General features: G+C 41.9%; 2 protein-coding genes across 6 annotated transcripts; one reads left to right on the top strand and one right to left on the bottom strand.

Moving 5' to 3' along the window:
• Positions 1 to 27: 27 nt before the first annotated feature.
• Positions 28 to 13,625, top strand: pdcd11 (programmed cell death 11). 5 transcript variants are annotated; one of them, XM_018664642.2, is made up of 36 exons: positions 28 to 90; positions 621 to 743; positions 1,018 to 1,152; positions 1,261 to 1,425; positions 1,516 to 1,677; positions 1,761 to 1,881; positions 2,002 to 2,177; positions 2,367 to 2,474; positions 2,703 to 2,915; positions 3,034 to 3,158; positions 3,251 to 3,311; positions 4,133 to 4,279; positions 4,406 to 4,657; positions 4,797 to 4,913; positions 5,010 to 5,204; positions 5,342 to 5,512; positions 5,613 to 5,826; positions 5,968 to 6,117; positions 6,522 to 6,634; positions 6,916 to 7,415; positions 7,621 to 7,683; positions 7,998 to 8,094; positions 8,211 to 8,300; positions 8,452 to 8,554; positions 8,661 to 8,838; positions 9,559 to 9,615; positions 9,715 to 9,837; positions 9,993 to 10,115; positions 10,455 to 10,623; positions 10,959 to 11,108; positions 11,190 to 11,336; positions 11,475 to 11,725; positions 12,206 to 12,374; positions 12,525 to 12,678; positions 12,899 to 13,064; positions 13,195 to 13,625. In XM_018664642.2, the coding sequence occupies exons 2-36, from the start codon at positions 642 to 644 to the stop codon at positions 13,364 to 13,366; spliced, it is 5,439 nt and encodes a 1,812-aa protein (XP_018520158.1). In that variant the 5' UTR covers positions 28 to 90; positions 621 to 641; the 3' UTR covers positions 13,367 to 13,625. The 5 variants fall into 5 exon arrangements, with proteins under 5 accessions (XP_018520158.1, XP_018520156.1, XP_018520157.1 ...); XM_018664640.2 differs by having other exon boundaries at positions 34 to 124; XM_018664641.2 differs by having other exon boundaries at positions 43 to 124; positions 603 to 743.
• zgc:175214 (uncharacterized protein LOC557610 homolog) lies at positions 13,616 to 21,327 on the bottom strand. Its single transcript, XM_018664646.2, has 7 exons — positions 20,647 to 21,327; positions 20,080 to 20,453; positions 18,314 to 18,467; positions 16,745 to 16,787; positions 16,149 to 16,190; positions 15,361 to 15,443; positions 13,616 to 14,505 (listed from the first exon to the last, which is right to left on the bottom strand). The coding sequence occupies exons 2-7, from the start codon at positions 20,102 to 20,104 to the stop codon at positions 14,385 to 14,387; spliced, it is 468 nt and encodes a 155-aa protein (XP_018520162.1). The 5' UTR covers positions 20,105 to 20,453; positions 20,647 to 21,327; the 3' UTR covers positions 13,616 to 14,384.
• Positions 21,328 to 21,738: the final 411 nt, after the last annotated feature.

Consider the following 21,738-nt stretch of genomic DNA (forward strand, 5'->3'; position numbering starts at 1 on the left):
ATTCTATTTGCTCTGTGATTGGGCATAGAATGAAACGCCCGTATGAGTTTTTCTTCCGGGTTGTGATCATGGCGTGTTGCTGAACAACATGTGAGTTTGGATATTCTCAAGCCGCAGATTTAATGTAAGGAAATATTTCATGGTAAATAGTGCCAATATATTTGAACAACTTTAATTATAAACGAGTTTTGTATACGGACTTTTTGTTAACCGACAAAACTACGTATTCTGCACGAATGCTGAAACATGTTAACCTTTAGCTAACGATTATCTCATGCATGTTTTTAGCATTAACTTTACGGGGGGCAATAATGCTATTGATTCAGTTGCCTTTACTCTGCTTTTCCAAGAACCTAAATAGTTTACTTAAATACTTTGTATTTGATTAATCATACAGAATGTGGTTCTAATGAAAAGTCCCTGTTTGTGACTGCCCTGTAATCATTATTTTTGTAGAAGTCTCAAAAGTAAAGTTAACAGTTACGGTAAGAAAGTCAAACCGGCTTTAGAGACTGCCTATATCCATAGTTGTGGTGTGTTCTAATCATTTGTGCTAGCATATCAGCAGCTTAAGGATCTTGATATGGTCTGTTTATTCACAGTAACATTAATTTTCTTAGACGTTTGAAACAACATCAAACATGGCATCAGCAGAGGAGGACTTCCCTCGGGGAGGGACAGCAAAGAAGACCACTGAGAGTAAAATAGTGGTGCAGCGGAGCGAAGTGGACAACCTGTTCCAGGTACAGCTCTTTTCTCCTCTTCCTGTATCCAGAAGACCTAACTTTGTCTGGACAAATCACTGAGCATTGTGAAAAGACATCACAGTGAGAAGTTATATGACTATCCACAGAGCAAGGATTACCACATAATATAATTTTCAAATATGTGCTGATACATTACTAAAGTGGAAATTCTTCTTTCACATCTGCTGCTGTCACTCTCCCATCATATGCCTTCCTTTTCACACAACATACAGTTCAGTTTGGAAGTCTCATGCTTGCTTTTCTCTTGCAGTCCAATGAACAAGCAGAAACTAAGAAAAGAAAGGGAGCAGTCAAAGATGACGGCAAGAAACTCAAGAAGCAAAAAAAAGAAGATGGTCTAACTCTCAATGCAGCAGCCAAGTGTGTGGAAATCCTACATATCAAGGTAATATATTTGAAAAGACCGAGTGCATATTAGGAATTTGCTAAATGTATTAAAAAGAGTAAAATTAGTTTTAGTTTTTTAACTGATATTGGTTGTTTTTCCTCTCAGAATGTGAAGGAGGGTATGCTGATGCTGGGATGTGTGAAGGAGGTTACAGACTTCGAGGTTACAGTCGGTCTGCCTTGTGGTCTGCAAGGCTTCCTCAGCATCAAGAACATCAGTGACTCGTATACCAAGCTGCTTAGTGAACAGCTGGATTCAGCTGACACAGAGGTAGACACGTGGAGTGATCCTTTGAATATATTATGCACATCCAGGATATTTAGTGATGTATTTCTAATATCTGGTTCTTATTCTTCACAGGAGATATGCTCTCTGCCACACCTCTTCCTCCCCGGCATGGTGTTAAGATGTGTGGTTGCCAAGTTGGACATAGCTAAAGGAGGCTCTCTCAGCATCCAGCTGTCAGTCAACCCAAAGCTGGTTAACAAGGCTCTCTCCTCAAGCTCTCTGAAAGCTGGCATGGTGAGTTATTAAAGCAAATATTCAGTTAGAATTTTTCTTAAATCTTAAGTGTATTGAAATGTTAATACTGTGTTTTAATTTAGGTCTTGAGTGGATGTGTGGAAAGTATCGAGGATCACGGCTGCATAGTTGACATTGGCATTAGTGGGTCTAAAGCCTTCCTGTCCACGAAAGCAATAAAAGATCAGCACAACAACCCAGAAGGTATGACAAAGTATTTTAGTTTGCTTTTCATTCAGTGAGGAAATTCAGTCAGGGAAAATAATATCAGTATTCAAAATATATCAGGCATTTATGTCTTATTCTGTGTTCTCACATCTGCAGAGCTGAAAGTGGGTCAGTATGTGACTTCTCAAGTGGAAGAAGTAAAGAACGAAGGGCGTGTGGTCCGGCTTTCTGCCAGCCCGCTGACCATCACCCAGGCCTGTGCTGAGTCCAAGCAGGGCTGGAACCTCACTAACCTTCTGCCTGGTCTTCTGGTCAAAGCTACCATCAAGAAGGTAGAGATGGCTTTTACAATGACAATGACATTCATTCATTACTATTTTATTATTACAATATCAATACATCTTCTGTCTGAATATAGGATGAAAATTCATTGGTAAAATTCGGAGTGAATGATCTGCTGTTGCCCTGTATGTCCCCTGTAATCATTTCATTTTGATAATATAGAATTCTCTTTATTGTAGGTGACCAAACATGGTCTGATCCTGGACTTCCTGTCCTCCTTTAGCGGCCAGGTGGACTTTCTCCACATGGAGCCTGAACATGCAGCCAACTACACAGAAGGAGCTGAGGTAAAACTGACTCTGCAGATGGATCCTTTTGGCGTGTACAACATTGAGTCTGTCATCATTTTTAGCCTTCTGATAGGAGACGTTGGCACTCATTTATGTTTTCGATTGAAATTCACCCTATTAAAATGGTGTAAGTGGTAAATCTTACCAGTTAATGTCTCTGTGTTCTCTGCTCATACTATATTATAAAGTCAGCAGCCTAACCCTCTTTTGCTTTCATCCACCCAGGTGCAAGCATGTGTGCTCTACGTAGAGCCGTCCACACGTCTGGTGGGTTTGAGTCTGCGCAGCTACCTCATTCAGCCTGAGCCCAGAGTTGACCCCACTCCTGCTGGTGGTGATCGCATTGGTGAGGTGGTGAAGGACTGCAAGATGACCACTATTCACCACAGGTCTGGAGCCATGTTGGAACTGCCTGACAAAACGTTGGCATTTGTACACGTGAGTGAATGTGATGCCTTGAGAATTTTGATTAAAACCTTTTCAGCAGGAAGAATGAATGCTGTCTGCGCATACTCTGCCAGCTCAGTTAATATCATTTAATTGCCTTTCTTGACAGAGGAACAACCTGAAAGAGGTGAATGAGCCAGCCAATGAGAACAGAGTGCTGGCAATGCCTGAGCACACCTGTAGGATCCTGAACTTCAGTCCCCTGGATCAAATTCATTTTGCTAGTCTGCGCAGGTATGTGGCTCCGCATTTTGTGTCTCTCCTCACAGGAAGCATTGAAGTCAGAGTTTTGAAATTCTGACAAAATGATCTTGTCTTATTTCCAGGAGTGTGATTGAGAGGCCCTTTTATAGATATCATGATCTTCACGCTGGTCAAATTGTAGAGGTAAGAATTACAAGTGCCTAGCTATATACTTGGCTTGAACTGACCTTTTTTCTTCTCATTTGTGTGGTTACATTTAAGTCGTATAATATGATATCACATTTATCAGATAGTGACAGTAGAAATAGACAGGAAAGGTTGGGGAAAGGGGGGGTTGACAGGCCTTGATACGTGGTATGGCACAACAAGGTGCCCCGAGTTGTTGATTGTAGCTTATTTGTAACATCACAACTTGTTTGGAAGCCAGTTATGGTACAATATGTGACTTAAACAAATGTGATGTGTAAACCTGAAGCCTCCAGGTCACATAAACTTAAAGTTGACTTTTCAGTGAAATATTAAACATCTTGTATCTTGTGATTAAACTTTTGCAACAGAACATATTGGCATGCTCATAGATTGCAGATTTTCCAATGAGGAGAAGGTGTAGATGTAAGAATTTTTAATAAGGCAGTTGAACATTTGGTTTGAAAAACTAGAGTGTTTTTAAATGAGACTCAAGATACCAGTGGAAAAGTGTAGATAGTTGACACTGAATTAAGATGATTACTAATTATGGACATCAAAGTATGTAGTATGTTTTTTTTTTTTTTAACACAACTGATGCACCTTTTCAAAGCCTATTGGCAATCTGCCTAACATTTAGATGGATGTAATTGGAGTTAATGAACACAAGATTAAATCTAGACACAGTTTTCATTTAATCATTGTTGAGACATGTATTCAGCTACCCTCTCCACATATATTATTATTTCATTTTTATAGCTTCCTGGCTCTTTCCCTGTGTCTCTCGTATGCCTCACATCCTCTTCTTTCCCTCTCAGGGGAAAGTATCAGTCCTGCTGAATCATGGGATGGTGGTGCATCTGTCTGACCACATTAAAGGTCTGGTGCCTCGCACCCACCTGTCTGACATTATCCTCAAGAACCCAGAGAAGAAGTACATGGAGGGCATGAAGGTCAAATGTCGGGTCAGTGCAGTTCTCTACTTTGTGTTAAAGTGGATAGAAAAACCACAAGAATGCAGTGTCAGCTGTTTGGCAGATTTGCATATTTGCCTTGTTCCTCTGTGTTTATGTGTGAATATATTCCTTTAGGTCCTGACAGTAGATGCAGAGAATAAGAAGCTGTACCTGACCAGAAAGAAGGCCCTGGTTGAAAGCTCCCTACCACTGTTCCTCAGTTATGCCGATGCTCGTCCCGGCTGCGTGTCCCACGGATACATCGTCTGCATCAAAGACTTTGGCTGCATTGTTCGTTTCTATAATAACGTCAAGGGTCTGGTGCCGCTCAATCAACTCAGCTCTGAGCCCATCAGCAGTCCTGAGGAGCTCTTCTACATTGGGCAGGTGAGGAGACACTGAGATCCTGTCTTTTACTGATCTGGTCGAAGGTTTTTGCTGTCTTAAATCAAGATATTTAGGAACCATTAGAAACAAGCCTTTCATCTGAGATCTGCTAAGCTGTTTGTTTCCATTGATGGTCCAGGTGTTAAAGACCAAAGTTCTTCAGTGTGACCCCGAGAAGGCAAAGATGGTGCTGTCATTTAAAGTAGCAGTGGAGGGAGAAACTGCCAAGCCTGAGTTTGACTGTGAGGTGGGAACGGTAAGTTAAAGACCTCATGCTTTTTTCCCAGTGGGTTGTGTTGGTGTGGCCTCTACATTTTACTAATCTAACATCTGCAATGTGTCTGTGATGTAGAGGCTAGAGGCCAAGGTGCTGAAAAAATTGGTCAACGGTCTGGAGGTGGCCATCCTCCCTGACGAGATACGAACCGTACTTCCCACCATGCACCTCTCTGATCACATGAGCAACTGCCCTCTGCTGTGGGAGAGCCTGCAGGAGGGAGACAACATCTCAAACCTCATCTGTGTCAACAATAACAAACAGAATATTGTATCCTGTCTTAAAATTGAGTGTACATTTGTTGCGAATCCGATTTTAACTGAAAAATTAACCTCAAACCTACTTTGTTTGATTCTGTACAGTATGAAATATTTCCTGTATTTTCCTTAGCTGCTCCTCTTTTAAAGTCTCTCACCAAGAAACCCACCGTGAGGTGGTCACTGGAGGAGGGAGTGGTTGCCAAAGATTTCTCAGAGATCACAGTTGGAATGCAGCTGATTGGCTGGGTCAAGAACATCATGTCCTATGGTGTCTTTGTAGAGTTCCCATATGGCCTTGTTGGTCTCGCACCCAAGTCGGTGAGTAAAGGGCTTTGTGTCGTAACATTTAACCTGAAAATCTGTACATGTTGTTAATTTATTTTTCCTGCTAAAATTCTTTCTCTGCTCTGCTTCCCAGGCCTTGACTGACAAGTTCATCAGTGATGCGACAGTCGCCTTCCAGCTGGGCCAGACAGTCATCGCCAAGGTGACCAACTTGGATGAGGAAAAGCGGCGTTTCCTGGTCACACTGAAGATTTCAGAAGTCATATCTCCAGAGGGGGACACTCAGACCAGACTCATTAATGGTCTGCAGGAGAGAAGAGCTGTGACTGAAATGTTGGCTATGAGGGGTAAGAATGTGTTGTCTGTCTCTGTGATAAAAACACTTGCCTCCTGCAAACAGCTATTTAGATATTTTGTTGAATTCATTCTTCAGCTGAAGTCAGGCCTTATAGTGTCTAACCTCTCAATATGTCTACCTTTACTCTCAGATAATAGTGATCTTCGCCAGCAGCTTGCTGCTCTTTTTGTGGGTCAGAAGCTGAAGCTGACTGTGGATACTGTGGAAGACAGCGGTGCAACCTTTAAGTCTGATGATTTGGCCGGTGCTACCATACTGGCCAGCAAGCACCATGTCATGGGTATGTTTTTAACCAGAAACATGTGAAAAGTTGTTGAATACATATTTTAGTCTTTTGGTTTGAAATTCATAAATGTTTTACTCCTTTATAATAATAATTATAATATAATGATGATTATTCTATAATATATAATGATAATTTACTTTATATTCACATTTCCTGCAATATTTTGGCATGTACATAGGCACAGGCTGGAATCAGGTTTTCATGTTGTTGATGTAGTACATAATGAAGTACTGCAGTATTGATTGGTTACTTACATAAATAACACACAATTACTATCTAATAATGTCAGGACATTGTAGTGAAGATATTTGGGACAGACTTGGGACCTTTAACATATAATATATTTTTTATTTTGCAAAAATACGTTATGTGTTTCCTGTTGGCTGCGTTCTTTTTAGGTGTTAACTTGAACCCAGGACAGAAGGCCACTGCAGTCCTCCTTCATGTTGACATCCTGTCTTCTTGTGTCCATGTGTCCCTCCTTTCCAAGCTGCTGGGAAACAAGAAATCGGTGAGTGTTACTCTTCGTAATGCCATTTAATGACTTGTTTCATAGTAAGGAAAGTTAAGCTGAACACTTTTTCAAATTAATGCACTGTAGGTGTATTTTTTCTGAAGAGTCAGACAGTAGAAGACAGTATCTCAATCATTATCTGTAAGGGAGTGTACAGAAGTTACTGGAGTGGGATGGGAGGTTAAATTCATGTTTCAAAATGTCCCCTCTAGAATTATTAATATTTTCTTTACATTTTTTCGTTCAGTCTTTAATAATAGATTTTTTTTTTTTTACAGTTAAGTGAAGAATCTAAATACACAGCAATGGTGCAGTACATAGACAAAGAATTTGCTGTCATCTCATTGGATGATACGGCACAGCTGACTGTGATCCAAACTAGGAGCCACCTGAATGAGGTATTCCTGTCTGAGTCGGAGAAGCTGAAGGCAGGAATGAGTTTGGCCGTTGAGGTTACAGAACCCAGCTGTCAGGAACTGCAAGGGCTCCCTCTAGTGTCGTGGCAGCGCACTGCACCAAAACGACAGCGCACGACCTCAGAAAACCAGTCAGGCTCCAAGGGTCACTGCTTCGGTGAGATCGTGCAGGGGAAAGTGCGGACAGTGAAGCCTACCTGCATTCAGGTCACGCTAGAGGATGGGAGCACAGGCAGAGTGCACGTGTCTGAGGTGGTGGAGGTCACAAAAGTGTGTCTGGGATCCTTTCCGACGTCCTTGGTGAAAGTGGGCAGTACGGTCACTGCTAGGGTCATTGGAGGACGAGAAGCCTCCAGTCACAGGTTAACACTGCTGAAGTGCCTCATTTTGCATGTTGGAATAGACTGTTTTATTTTTTTGCAAGTTCCTACTTTGGTCTTGTAGTTTTTATTCCATTCATAACCTTAAAACCCCTGTAAAAGTATTAAGATGAATGTAATTAATTTCCATCTATTGTAAAATTGTATTGAACTTGAAATTAATCTCTTTCTCTCTGTCTTTTTTCAGATTCTTGCCATTTTCCCATCCCAAATTTACATACACCATTCCTGAGCTCACGCTTATACCCAGGTAATTTTATAATACAGTCAATTGTACGACTATCGTGACCAGCATTACATGATATCCTGCATAATAACCTGAATGTTATCATGTAATCCTAAATGAAATTAGAAAAGTTACAGACACCACACATTGATGTCCATTGGCCTTTGTTTTAATAGAGTATTGTATTGTACAGAGATTAAATGCAGCAATTAAATTAATAAAACCTGTGGTGCTGACCAGGCTGTTAACATTTTGTGTCAGTATGTGTGTGTGTGTATTTTACACATTATGTGGTTGGTCTGATTTCAGTTTGTCTGTGTTTCTTTTTCTCCCTGTAGCAAACTGGATAAGAGTGCAGATTTCAAATCAGTCACAGCAAAAGAAAAACTTAATAGCTATAAGGTCGGGGAAGAAATCACATGCTTTGTATCAAAGGTACGTTTTGGAGGACAGTGTCCTGCTGTATGTGGCTTTTTCTTCTTTACAGTTTTCCTAGAATGTTCTTGCAACTGCAGCCATGTTTTTCAGTGTGCTTATGCTTCTCCTTCCAGTTTAATCCAGAGAGGAAGTCTTTGGAGGTCACCACTGATCCCTCTCTTACTGGGACAGTTGAACTTCTGGCCATGATCACTGATCTTAAAGTAAGTTTAAAGCTGTATGCATTTTGTCACTTCATATGTATTAGAACATCAGGTGTCTGATCATTTTTAACATGCAAGTGCTGAAAATGGTGAGAGAAACTATACAATAGAATCAATGTTTCATTTAAATCCCATTTGTTCTTATTTTCAGGATGCCAGCCACCCAGAGAAACTGTACAAGCTGGGCCAAGCAGTCCATGCTAAAGTGGTAGAAATCAGCTCCAAACCTCATCGTTTTGTGCTGTCACTCATCGGTAGGAGCAGCTCAGACTTTTTGTTTGTGTTTTTACGTGTTTTTTTTTTTTTTGTTTTTTTTACTACTTTTGCATTCTGTATATTTGATTCCTGCATGTTTTCCAGGTGTCCATAAACTGGAGGAAGGCAGCGTTGCTTTGGGGATCGTGACTAATATTCAGCCACAAGTTGGCCTTCTGGTCAAGCTTCCCTTCGGTGGCATGGGAGCCATTGCTGTTACTGACCTGGCTGATGCCTACAGGCCAAACCCACTGGATGGGTACAGAAAGGATCAGATACTCAGGTCAGTAGATGCAGTAGTCACCTTTGTATGATGAACCCTTCAGTATGTATTGCACAGTTAGGCTTGAGGCTGGCTTATGGTCTCTCAGAACTAGTTTGTAAGACGTGCTGTCCGACCCTGCAGGAAATCAAGTGTTTATAGTTCCCAAACAGCCATACTGGAAGGCGGAGTGAAAATCTGGCTGTCATATAGAGAGGGGGAGACATGATTTCACTTTGACAGGGATATAGGCACATATTTTCAGTCTGTCCCGAAACACATTCATAATGTTGCGCTATTGCTGTTGAGCATATTGGTAATGTCAGATCTTTGGTTTTTGGAAAGTTACAGAAATGGTCGGACACAGACCCCCTCCTTATCCACTGTCGGATAGGTGTGGGAGGAGGAGGTTTCCAAAGCTGTCCGACCATCTGTCAAGCAGTTTGGAAGGAGTAAGAGAAGGAGTATAAAGCCTGTGTCACACCAAGCAAGGCCAATTTTTGCCTTGTAATGTTCTATTTTAGTTACAAACTGTGAATAACTTCTATTTATTCCTGCACCAAAATGAAACAAAAGTAAATTGGCTGTGATTTAAGCCAAACAAAATGAACCATTTGAAGCACTGCAGCCTTATTATCATGGTTATAAATGTTGACTTTCCATTACCCAGAATGCACTAATGGGAAATTGTTGCCATAGAATACCAGTCAGTTTCATGTCTTGCCTCCTCTTTGGCCTCAGGTGTTTCCTCCTAGGGAATGAAAATGGCAAGTGGCAGCTGTCTCTACGACCATCAAGGTATGACAGGTGTCGTTGTTGCATGAGTTGCTTTCACACATTCACAGCTTAAGACCTCAACAAATCTTATAACGTTGTGTGATTGTAACTCTTCTTCAGGCTGAACCCACAACAGGCCAAGCCAGTGAAGGACCTCGAAGTTCTGTCTCTAGACAAACTGAAGGAGGGACAGATCATCAGAGGCTACGTCAAGTCTGTGGGAGAGCAGGGTGTCTTCATCAGGTAATTCATCCTGCACTAAAAATGAGCTTTACCTTTCTTTGGCACTAGATTTCAGCAGGTATCATGGCATTTCCTCTGTCCTTCTCATTACTTCTTCTTGCTGCTCTGTCATCTTGTTAAAAGTGTGACTTTTTGACCACATATTTGTCCTCCAGGTTGTCTCGGTATATAACCGGAAGAGCCCAACTTCAGCAGTCCACCAAGTACTTTGTTAGCAGCCACAAGGTCCTCTCTGAGCACCTGCCTCCCAACACTCTGCTCACCACCAAGATCCTCAGGTACAAAAAACAGTTTGGCCCTGAGTTTTTCGTAATGAACTTCACAGTACCCAGACTTTATTTTGACTAAGGTTACACCAGCATACATTTAACGTAACTAGTAGCTTTAGGGCTAAAATTCCTTGTGACACATGAATGTAGAATGAAAAAACAAGAAGTCATCATATCAAAGATCAGAATTTAATTTGAACAAATGGGAAGTATCTAGCAGTGTAATGCTGATTGTATGTCTTTACATAAGCTCTTGCCCAGTGCAGCTTTAGGTTACAGTAATTCTCTCAAATCAATACTGTCATCGTGTCATTTTTAGTCTGCAGCTCTTTCTATTCTCGTCCTCAGTATTGACCTAGAGGAGGAGTTCGTCAACCTCTCTCTGCTCCCAGCGGACACCGGGAAACCAGACATCCTTCCAGAATCTCTCGGCCTGCCACTGCGTCTCGTCGGAGAGGAGAAGAAGAAACACGATACAGAGAAGAAGAAGAAACGCGCGCTGTCCGAGAGCGAACAGGTAACCAACAACCCTGGTTTCCTTTCACTCTCACATCAGATTTCTTTCCTTCCTTTCTACTTCCCATTAAATAGTAAACACATTGTACATGATTCACTAGGTGAGCAGCAACCAGTATGGGAGACCACTTCCACACAGATCACAGCCATCTTCATTCATCATTCAGTCATTATCCTTTGGTCTGACAGTAATAAATGCTGCATTGATCTTGGCCTCAGTCCCTCTGCATACTCTGCAACTTTAATTCCAACCAGATGGCCTCTGCAGCAATTATGTGCATGTGTTGTGGATGATTTAATTCTTGATGGTCATCTCTATGTTATTTTATTTGCCAGAAACAAGCAGAGTCCCAGGTCCCAAAAAAGAAAAAGAAAAAAACAAAGAAAGCAAGGACTGATGATAATGACAGCGGAGTTGAGGTGTACTTCAGGGAAGAGGAGGATAAGGAAGATGAGGAAGAACCCAAACCCGCTCCCGCAAAGGAGGTAAATATCATGCTACTTGGTAGGTGTAGTGATATTAATATCTAAAAATCCCAAAATTAAATTTCCCCTTCCCTCCCTCAGCAGGTGACAGCCAGCTCAGCAGGTCCATCCAGACTGCAGGTGGCAGCAGGTTTCTCCTGGGACATGGGACTGAACTGCCTAAAGCCTGCCTCTGCAGCTAAGGATGGGGACTCCAGTGATGAAGAGGACCAAGTTGCAGACAGCAAGGTGAGGCAACCGCAAAGGAGCATCTATAATTTCAGGATTATCTATAAAATTAAATTTCTAGTCTGCCCACCTGGTCTTTATTTATGATTTCTTTCTCTTTCCTCTTCGGTCTTTTGTCCTGAACCTACTCTACCTCAGCCCCAGAAGAAGTCTCGTCATGAGTTGGAGCAGGAGAAAAAGGCAGCAGAGAAGGCGCTGGTACAGCGGGAAGCTGAGCTCATGGATCCCAGCCTGCGGCCCGAAGACGCAGCTGCCTTCGAGCGCCTGCTCCTAGCTTCACCCAACAGCTCTCTGGTTTGGCTCCAGTACATGGCTCACCATCTGCAGGCCACACAGATCGAGCAGGCCCGAGCTGTGGCTGAGAGGGCTCTCAAAACTATTTCCTTCAGGTGACTGATAGAGTAGTGGACTTTTGGTACTCCTGTTGGGTTAAAACATCTCCTTATTTAAACACGCTACCCAAACGCTACACAGCAGGAAGGCATTAAAAAATGGAAAACAATAGTCCAGCTTTCAGTCATGTCTGCAAAAAAATAACAACCTTAAATGCTATGAAATTAAAAATAAAGTTCAGATTCGTAGTAAAGAGAGAGCTATGTATTAGACAATATATACGACCACTGGCAGACCAAGCCAATTTAAATTAAGGACAGAAACAAATAAATTTTTTCTCAAACCCTTTAAGACAATTAGAGCCAATTCAAATAAGTGGAAGAAATATTTAATTCCAAAATACTGCCCTTAGTTTCAGATAGTAAAACACTGTTGAATCTTGACTATTTTATCTTCTTTCATTACTCATAAATAGAGATGAATGTTGTTTGTATGATGAGATACAGTGGTGTGTATCCTGTTCTGTGTTGGTCCAGGGAGGAGCAGGAGAAGCTGAATGTGTGGGTGGCCCTGCTGAACCTGGAGAACATGTACGGCACAGAGGAGACCCTAAAGAAAGTGTTTGAGCGGGCGCTGCAGTTCTGCGAGCCTCTGCCGGTCTACCAGCAGCTGGCTGACATCTACGCCAAGTCCAACAAGACCAAGGTACAGTCTATTGAGTGTTTAACTCACCTAAGCTTTCTGTTGTTTACGCAGCTTGCCCACTTGATGCTCAGATACTGTGTTCTGTAGCCTTTAATGTCTGCATGTTTCTCTTTCTATGTGTTGTGTGCACTATTTTGTGGCTGTATGCAGGAGGTGGAGGGCTTGTATAAGACAATGGTGAAGCGTTTCCGTCAGAATAAGGCAGTGTGGCTGAGCTATGGGACCTTCCTGCTCCAGCAGGGTCAGAGCGATGCTGCCAGTGCTCTCCTGCAGAGGGCGCTGAAGAGTCTGCCTTCCAAAGAAAGTAAGATGGCCTGTGTGAATATGCAAGACATACCACAAAAAGTTTGATGTCAGTTTATATTTTTTAACACCCACCACTTGCTGAAACCAGTGAGTTCTCACCCCTTTGAATGTGCAGTCTGTGTCAGAGTGCAGTGTATGTAACCGTTCAGATTCTGCTTCCCTGTCCCAGCTGTGTCTCTCAGGTTTTAACCTTTACGTATTGTCATCCCTCCTCTCAGGTGTGGATGTGATTGCCAAGTTCGCTCAGCTGGAGTTCCGTTATGGTGATGTAGAGAAAGGTCGCACCATGTTTGACAAAGTCCTGACAAGCTATCCCAAACGTACCGACCTCTGGTCCGTCTTCATTGACCTCATGGTCAAACACGGATCACAGAAAGACGTCAGGTGAGCAAACGATCATTTGCCAAGCCTTATTGTTATATGTAATAAAACTGATCTGTGAACTGGTTGCGCATATGAAGGTAAAACAACATTAAAAAATGTTTCATGTTTTCCAACTTCCTCTGTCCTGTAGGGCGCTCTTTGATCGAGTGATACACCTGAGTGTCTCAATAAAAAAGATCAAGTTCTTTTTCAAGCGCTACCTGGAGTACGAAAAGAAGCATGGCACCCCGCAGAGTATCCAGGCAGTCAAAGAGAAGGCCATGGAGTTTGTGGAAGCTAAAGGCACTGAAGCTGCAACTTAAAGACCAAATATACTCTTTTATGTTCGTGAGTGGACTCCAGTGTATTGGTATTCACTATTTCATTAACTTGCATTTTAATCCATTTTGTATGAAAATGAGTGTGAGCTAAGAAGGTAAGAGTGAATGTCTGTGAATGACTATTAGTTTACTATGTTTTTGAATGGATTTATAAAAAGATCCTTATCACACTTGTTGGAACACTCTCAATAAATTGAACAATTGGTTTGTCTCTCAATAAATCCAGCGCCATTACAATACATTACGTGACGTTTTATTTAAAAGCAACAAATACAAAATAACAATATATATAGGGACACATTTACATACAATACATACAGGCAAGACTATTTTTCTATCAGTCTCTTTTTGAAAGGAAAGGGCCTGGGACACAATTGGTAACAATATTGTCTACTTAAATTGTCATGGTTGTAATCCCGCTGGTCTTGGTTACAGCCGGAGGTTGTGTCTACCTCTGACTACTGGAGCATTTCACCTACATTGGCAGTATTGAAGATGCATGTGTGGCACAGGGTTATAGGGTGACTGACATGGTTTGTGCTGGCTGTATTGGTAACACCCCTGAGATATTAGAGGTATCCATACTGATCCTGTACTCTGATGTCCTGCTGAATGCCTGTAGTGTTGTTTGTCTCTGGCAGTGCTGCACTAGTCGTCCAGTGACAGTTGCAATGATAGCCTGCTCTCTAAAGTGGCTCCTTTTTCCTGTCATGTTTTTGGTGAACAGTGCAATATGGAAGTAGAACTAGGAGCATTTTTTATGAAAAGATCCTATTCATCCACCCTCTCCCTGACTGATCTGACCAAATCATTTTGGTGCTGTCAATATCCAATTTCCCACCAAGGCATATTGCTCAAAGGTCAGCAGCAAGGCAGCCACTGGGATCATTATCAACATTTCCTGTGAGATGTCTTAAAGATGACCACTGTCCATCATCCCTAGTGTATTAATATGTGTGTTTTCTGTAAGGGGAGTTCGGTTTCCTCTTCTCCAAATCCCTCACACCTCCTCTGGGTCCATGGGACCCTCAGCACCCTGGGGAGCGTCTGTGTGGAGCCGGAGGATGGGTTTGTTACACATGGGGCACACGCTGCGGATTTCCAGCCATTTAAGCAGGCACCTGACAGGACACAAACAGTGACAGTCAGCTTAATAAATAATGCTAATGGTTTACCAGAAACATCTTCGACAAAACTGGTAGATCATATTAACCCCTACGCCAAGGTAGCAGTTTGAATACTTTTTGGAACAACAATAAAAAAGAAGCTATTACTAGTGTTATAATGGTTGGGTTTAAAATCTAGTGAAGACGTCTGGTGGATGGTTTATAACAGTTTTCCTCTTAGGTAAAATTCTCACAGGTGTATGTAGTGGTTCGTAAATGAGTATAATTATTTTCCACCATGACAGTTCTTGCTGAAACAGTTGTAGTGTCTTAAACATACGATTAAAAATACTGCTTTGCTCCAACATAACAGGAGGTTAGCTCAACACTTAAACTGCTAGCAATCTTAGATGAGATTTGACAGCAGCCGACAAGCTACTTAGCACAAAGACTGGAAACACGGGGTAACAGCTAGCGTTAGCCTGGTTCTGTCCATAGACTGAATAGTTTATGGTTCTGTCCAAAGGTAAGAAAACCCACCTGCCTTCACTTTTAAAACTCGCTAATTAACATTAACTTTATATCTTGTTTGTTTTAGTGTAAAATGGCATGTTGTAGTTTCTATGACTCCTAGTGTCTTTTAATCGCCTAGAGGTTACCAGGCAACCTGCAGAGACTTAGAGAAAGCTAGCCCTTTTTCCTATCTGTATGCTAAGCTAAGCTAGGCTAACGTGTCCTGACTCTTGCTAGCTACATTTACCGCACAGGTGTGAGAGTTGTTTTAATCTCACAACTCTCAGCTGCAAAGTAAATACACGTAACAATTTCGTTAAATACCGAACTACTTGTTTAATGATTTGTGACACTCACTTCTTGTGAAATGCATGAGAGCATGGGCACACTCCCAGCTCATCTCTGGTCCTGAATTCTTCCAGGCACACCGCACAGGTTTGCTGCATGGAAAAAATACAAACATAACAACAAGGTTATTTGTTTGTTTGTTTATATTTTCTTGATTAATGGGCTTGTATCTCACCACAACCAATCACCTTTCAGTCCGAAGATAAATCAGTAAATTTGGCAGGTGAATTAATTTAATTTGACCTAGATTCAGGGCATGACACAAGTAAAAGCCAGTGTTTTGAAATCATGCTTATTATCTTCACTATGTTTCCAAGTCACAGGAGTATCTCAGCCTTAAGATTGGACATTGAATTGAAAACCCAAATTACCCCTAACCACTACTGCTGCCTTGGGGAGAAAAAAAAGAAAGAACTTAGGAAAGCAGTCATTTTAGGAATCACAGGAGACAGGAAGAGGTCTTTTTTGTAATACATTTTGAATGAGTGCAGTTATTCCTGGAGTCCTATATTCTGCTAGAAGTGGAGAGTCAAGCAGGCACTCTGACATTTTTTAAATGGCTGTATTTGAGAGAGATATTTTTAGGACATCTCCACTGTGAGTGAGTGCAGCATGTTAATCACATCTGAGAGGAGAAATTGATTGAGTTAACCAACTGAACCCTCCCAGCTCACGATAGATCATCTGAGTTGGCACGGAAACAGTGTGGGTAACATGAAATGTGTACAGCTGTTGGGGTTTAACATGCATCATTACAAAACATGACATTTACATGCATGTCAGAGAGCTTGACTTACTCCTAGGAGGCTCAGTTTCTTGCTTGCACCTTTCAGCACCACCTACAGTGGGAAAAAAGGGAGGAAAGAGAGAAACATTAGGTCATGTGAATGATGTGTCAGCACTATTATATTGGCAGAAAAGCTATGGTGTAAAACAAACACTTTAGATGGGTTCAATGTCCTGATGTGACTGGCTTAAAGTATCTGAAAAAGTGGTGTGTACTCTTTTACTCTTTTTTTTTTCATTGTTGCATAGTTTAAAAAATCATTATGAATACAGAGCTGCAGCCTCCTCAAGGTATCCTCCTCAACCTTCCCCAAAGCTGAAAACATAACAAAACAACACCAACTGTCACCACACCTACCACACCACACCGTCACACCCTGTTACCTGCTCACCATATCAGGCCTTTTTACACTGCAACTGGATTAACACTTTAAAATCAGAGTATGTAGGTAATGACACATGGATGAAGTCAAGGTCATCTATAAAGAGTGGTGTTAGGTTTCACAGTTGACGATAACGGTGTGAAATGCTATAGTAGTATTTATAACCTGCCTTAGAAGCTGGTGTTACATGTTCACCCATAGTGACAGATATTGCAGTGACATACCTCATTGTAGCTGAACTGCTCCCTCGTTCCTTGTTGTTTCAGCCTGAGGGAGACAGAGTGAGAAAAACATCTGTGGTGACTGTAGTAACAATTGTAACATAAGTCAGGCATGTTAATCAATGCTCCCATTTCCTACCACTGCAGCAGGAGTTTCAGTTAAATGGATTACATCTCCATCACAGTACTGATATATATTGTTAGTGAATTTCCTATAAAACACATGAATAAACTATTGACTTTTAAAAACAGAGGTAAAAATATCTGTGTTCAGTGAAACTGGCAAACTAAACACCTGACAAATCAAGGTCATTAATCAATCATCAATCATAGAGAAATCCAATACTGCCATTAAGCAGTACTGGACATTGATTTGCAAAATTGCCCACAATGAACCAATACAACAGCAGATACTAAAGGGACAGACACCACAGCATTAACACTCAGACACATTTATGTCATTTCATGGTATAAATCATCATATTGCAGTTTGGTAGCAGATAAACTTATCATTGTATAACTGGACTGATACTGGTTTTTTAGGCTGACATCAGTTTATGTTGATACAGCAAAATTTTCATTTTTGATAATGATTCCTTAAATTTGGTTATTATACTTATATTGAATGATGACATAGTATCACCTTATGAAGTTGATATGGCTACCAAGTTGCTAAACAGTTGCTGAATTAGATAACTGTTCAATAGTTCAAGTCAATCTTCACAATAATCAGTCTGCAGCTGGTTAACTGGTTAGCTGGTTGAATTTGTACAAACAAATGGTATAAATGTCAGTTTTTGGTTTTACAGGAGTGCATGAGCCAGACTATTTCTCATCCCCCATTTCCCCCATGTCTTTGTACTAAGCCAAGCTAACTGGCTCCTCCCCTGTAGCTTTACATTTAACAGACAGATATGACAGTGGTATCCATCTCCTCATTTAGTTTGCTGCCTTCATTAATTGATTTTTGTGCCACTTTGGGACGGTGGAGCTATAAACAAATTATTGACCTTTTAACCCCTTAAAAAGCTTTCATGGTGAATGCATTAGAAAATCTCTACACGTCTACCAGACAGGTGCATCATTATCATTCATTTGGAGTAGTGTTTGTGTCCAGCTGATGAATGCAAGTCCAATATTCACTCTCATTTTAGCTCTGATTTGGTCTCCACCAACTCCTGAGGGAAATATTTGGCTATATAGCTGTTAGATGCTCCACAATGGTAGTGTAGCCAGCTAGTTAGCTTGTTATTCACTCTTTCACATTACACATAGTCATTTCACCCATTGTCAAGAAAAAATATCAATTTGGCCAGGACCTGCAAACAATTCAGGACATTTTGCAGTTGAAAACAAACTATCATCACATATTAAAATCTTATTACCAAAGTAGATTTGAATTAATTTTAACCTGCTGTGGCACACTGTGTTGTTATACTTGTTCATAATGCCAATAAATATCTTACTGGATAGTCCTCTTGGTATAATGTCATTTCCTTTTGTACTTTTCCACATTTCTCTTGTATCTTTCTCACTTATTAGTCAGATTTTCACAGTCACCCATCTACCTACCTGAAAAGGTAGCAGCAGAAGATGAGGCTGAGCATGAAGACGAAGAGGCCTATGCCCAGCACAATGACATACACATTGAGTGGGAGGTGATAGATGTCAGACGTCATGCTGCAGTAGTGTTCAGAGCGCTGGAAACCCAAACCACACAGGCATCCTGAGAGGAAGAGTTTGAAGTACAGATTACATATGTGACACGCATCTAACTGTTTCCTTTAACTGGGTTAAGAGTCCCAACCTACATGTTTGCTTAAGTTAAGTTTAAGAAATCTTGACCCTCTCTCATTTCTTATGTGGTTATTCTCTTATTTTTTAAGGAGTAACTCTCAGTCTTTGTTTGGATACCTATAACAGAAAACTTTTTCTTCATAGGCTTCTATATTTTAAGTTTACAGCCTCAGTGTTTTTAAACTGCATTTTTCATAGAGAAATGTTTACTCTCCTGTTTCCCAATCACCTATCTTAAAACCTCCCCTTAAGAGCCACAGCATACAATGGTTAGCATTAACAGTTTGAGTCTAAAACACTAGCAGTAAAAATTAGACATGGTCATTTGCACAGGCCACTGCACCGTAATGTGTCTAGAGAGCAGTTAAGGTTTTGAGATTTGTGTTTGTTGATCATTAACTGGAACATGGAGCTAGTGCCATTGCAGGCTTCTGGTGTCAGCGGGCTTTGAGTCTTGGGGTGCGTACAGATGTAAAACTTATACATATGTTTACTTGACAGTAGTCTCAGGGTATTATTTGTATAATAATACTATATAGTATTTGTCACTCTGGCTCATCTCCACAGATTCAAGGGTGTTATCGACATAAAATATTTAGCAAGGAGTTGAATGTACTAGTTTGTGTTTGTTTGGATACACATGCGTTCAGGGAGCTGTGACTGGCACTGTGGTGGCAACTGAAGCGCTCGTAGGACTGCACGCTAATTGGCTGTGAACAAGACAAACATGGAGGACAGACACCACTTCCGTCACACCACCATCTGTTCCACAGACTCTATAGAGGTGACTGACAGAGTGTGTGTATATGTGTGTGTGTGTGTGTGTGACAGCACTGGGGGGATGGAAGAGTACGGGTGTGCGTTGTCTGTCTGCGTATTTCTAAGACAGAAATGTGTGCGTGTTGCAGGTGGTGGGGGGTGGGGTATATCAAACAGAGTGAACTCTGGGGACTAAGACCATTTGGTTAAACAATAGCAGAGGAAGCCCCACTTCCACAGGCCACATGTGTTCCTATTAATTTGCGGCGAGGATGCTCTTTGCCAGCCTCTAAATGTCCATGTGTCTCTCTTTAGAGTGAATGAATGGGTACAGCTTGCACGCTGTGGGGGGTATGGGGTGGATAATTTGACATGGCTGGGGGTTGGGGGATTTACGGGTGGGGTGGGGGGTGGTCTAGGGAAGACCTAGGGTACCATAATGAGAGATACAATTATGAACCTGGCATGGACGCACTCAACAGGAACAAAACAACAAAATAGAATAATGTCAGACAATAAAATATCATCAGTTTCAGTTGTCATAGCTGTCAAACAAACATGACCTTGAATGTGGCTGATTTTAAGTGATCTCATCCACCCCATAACACAAAGTGAGGCCTCCATTCTCTCAGTAATTTGCCATTTCACAAACACATCCATTATGTGAATCCCATTAGCCAGCAGTCAGCAACTAAGTAACTTGAGTTTATGAGATACAAGTAAGTACATGTGCTAGCGCCTCTTGTGTATTTGGCAGAAGGCAGAAAAATCCACTCACTTACCGTTACACCATTGGAATGGTTGCATGAAATATGACTCCCAGGGCAGCAGCAGTAAACTCAGGCCCTGTCAGGAGTAGGCTGGATGAGAGCCAAGCTCGTGGGCAGAAGCTCTGGACACAGAATCTGTTTTGGAGCCTGGATTTGGTCACCCAGAGCTGGATCGCTCTTTTGTTCGGGTTTGTGTTAGCTCCTCCAAAAAACAACCATCAAGATTTTCAGATTTGCTCAGATTCCACAAATCCTTGGGAGGTGTGGTTATGTTGGCTCAGCAGTCTGTGCTGCCCAGCATTCCCAAATCTGGATTAACCACTCCGTGTAAAGATTGGGAGATTTGGGACTGGGGTTTGGACCGTGACTGGAGACCTCATGTGCTCCTGGATCCCAGTGAGAATGATGTCATCACAGGGGAGAGAAGAAGAGACAAAGAAATCTTGTTGACAAGAAATGATTGTTTTTCAGACACCTCATACCATGTGTTATTCAGGAGTTGTTATGGTGAAACACTGAATCTCACTCAATCACAGTGTCATAAACAACACAGGCTGCTCGGTAACAGGAAATACTTACATTTCCAGCTAGAAAAGGGCCCCTCTGACTTCACTTTGTGTCTGCAGTATCGTCCCCTCGCTAGTTTCAGTGACATCCACCATTTAAAATGACAGTCCTCGTCCCGTGAAGGTAATTATCTGGCATTAGTCTGTGCTTTGTCTTCCTCCCAAAGCTGCTTTTTTAACAGAGGATTTTCACAAGTCTCATCCCCCCTCTCCTCTCGTCTGTTGTCTCCTCCTCCAGTCCTCTGATCTTGCAGTGGGTCTTCCTCCTCAGTATAGAAGGCAAAGATGTGCTTCCCTCAAAGCCCAAACAAAGTGAGGACAGCTCCATACAGTCAACAACAGTCCTCTGGCTGGGTTTGGTATTTTGCTGGTGAGTGAGTGTGTGTTTGTGTGTCAGTCAGTGCATGTGTGTGTGCGTAGGGAGGGGGGGGGGTCCTACTCTCCCTCTAACCATCTGCTCCTTCAATTGAGAAAAAAAAAATCTGAGACAAAGGCAGTGTGTGTGCACAAGTGTGTCTGCGTGTGTCGTATTCAGTCTCTCCCACCTCCAGCTGGCTTTGTCATGGCAGGCTTACCCTCTTCCTCTTTCAGTCCATAATGGTGCTCAGAAAGAGCCTGCAATTCGCCTTTCCCTTCCTCCCCTTGCTCTTGCTCTGCTCTGCCTTGGGTTTGTAAACAGATCTGTGCTCATGTGACCAGCCGTTTTGCCTCGCAACTCTCCTCTCTTTCAGCCCTCCCTCGCTACCTCTGTCCTCCAATCTGTAGGCAGAAGGAAGGCAGAATGAGCCAGACACTGACGAATAGGGCGCCTGCAAGCATGCTGATGTGTATGTGTCTGTGTGCGCACACCCCTGTGCATGTATATGTGAGAGAGAGAGACAAGAGAGACACTTGCAGCAAAGTCAAGGGAGGCCCCGGTCGGTCAGTAACATGCGCATGGCTGATGTTCTGACAGCCAAAACAAAGCCATTTGTGTGAAGTGGAGGTCAGCAAAAGAAGAGATGATGCAGCCTCATTCATCATTTCCTTTCTCCACACATGCACAGATTATGTATTTTTAGAGCTACAGCAGTTTATTTTTCCCGTTTGCTTTGTTTGATCTGCA

This window comes from Lates calcarifer, linkage group LG5 (genome assembly GCF_001640805.2).
Source record: "Lates calcarifer isolate ASB-BC8 linkage group LG5, TLL_Latcal_v3, whole genome shotgun sequence".
In the NCBI taxonomy this organism is placed as follows: Eukaryota; Metazoa; Chordata; class Actinopteri; family Centropomidae; genus Lates; species Lates calcarifer.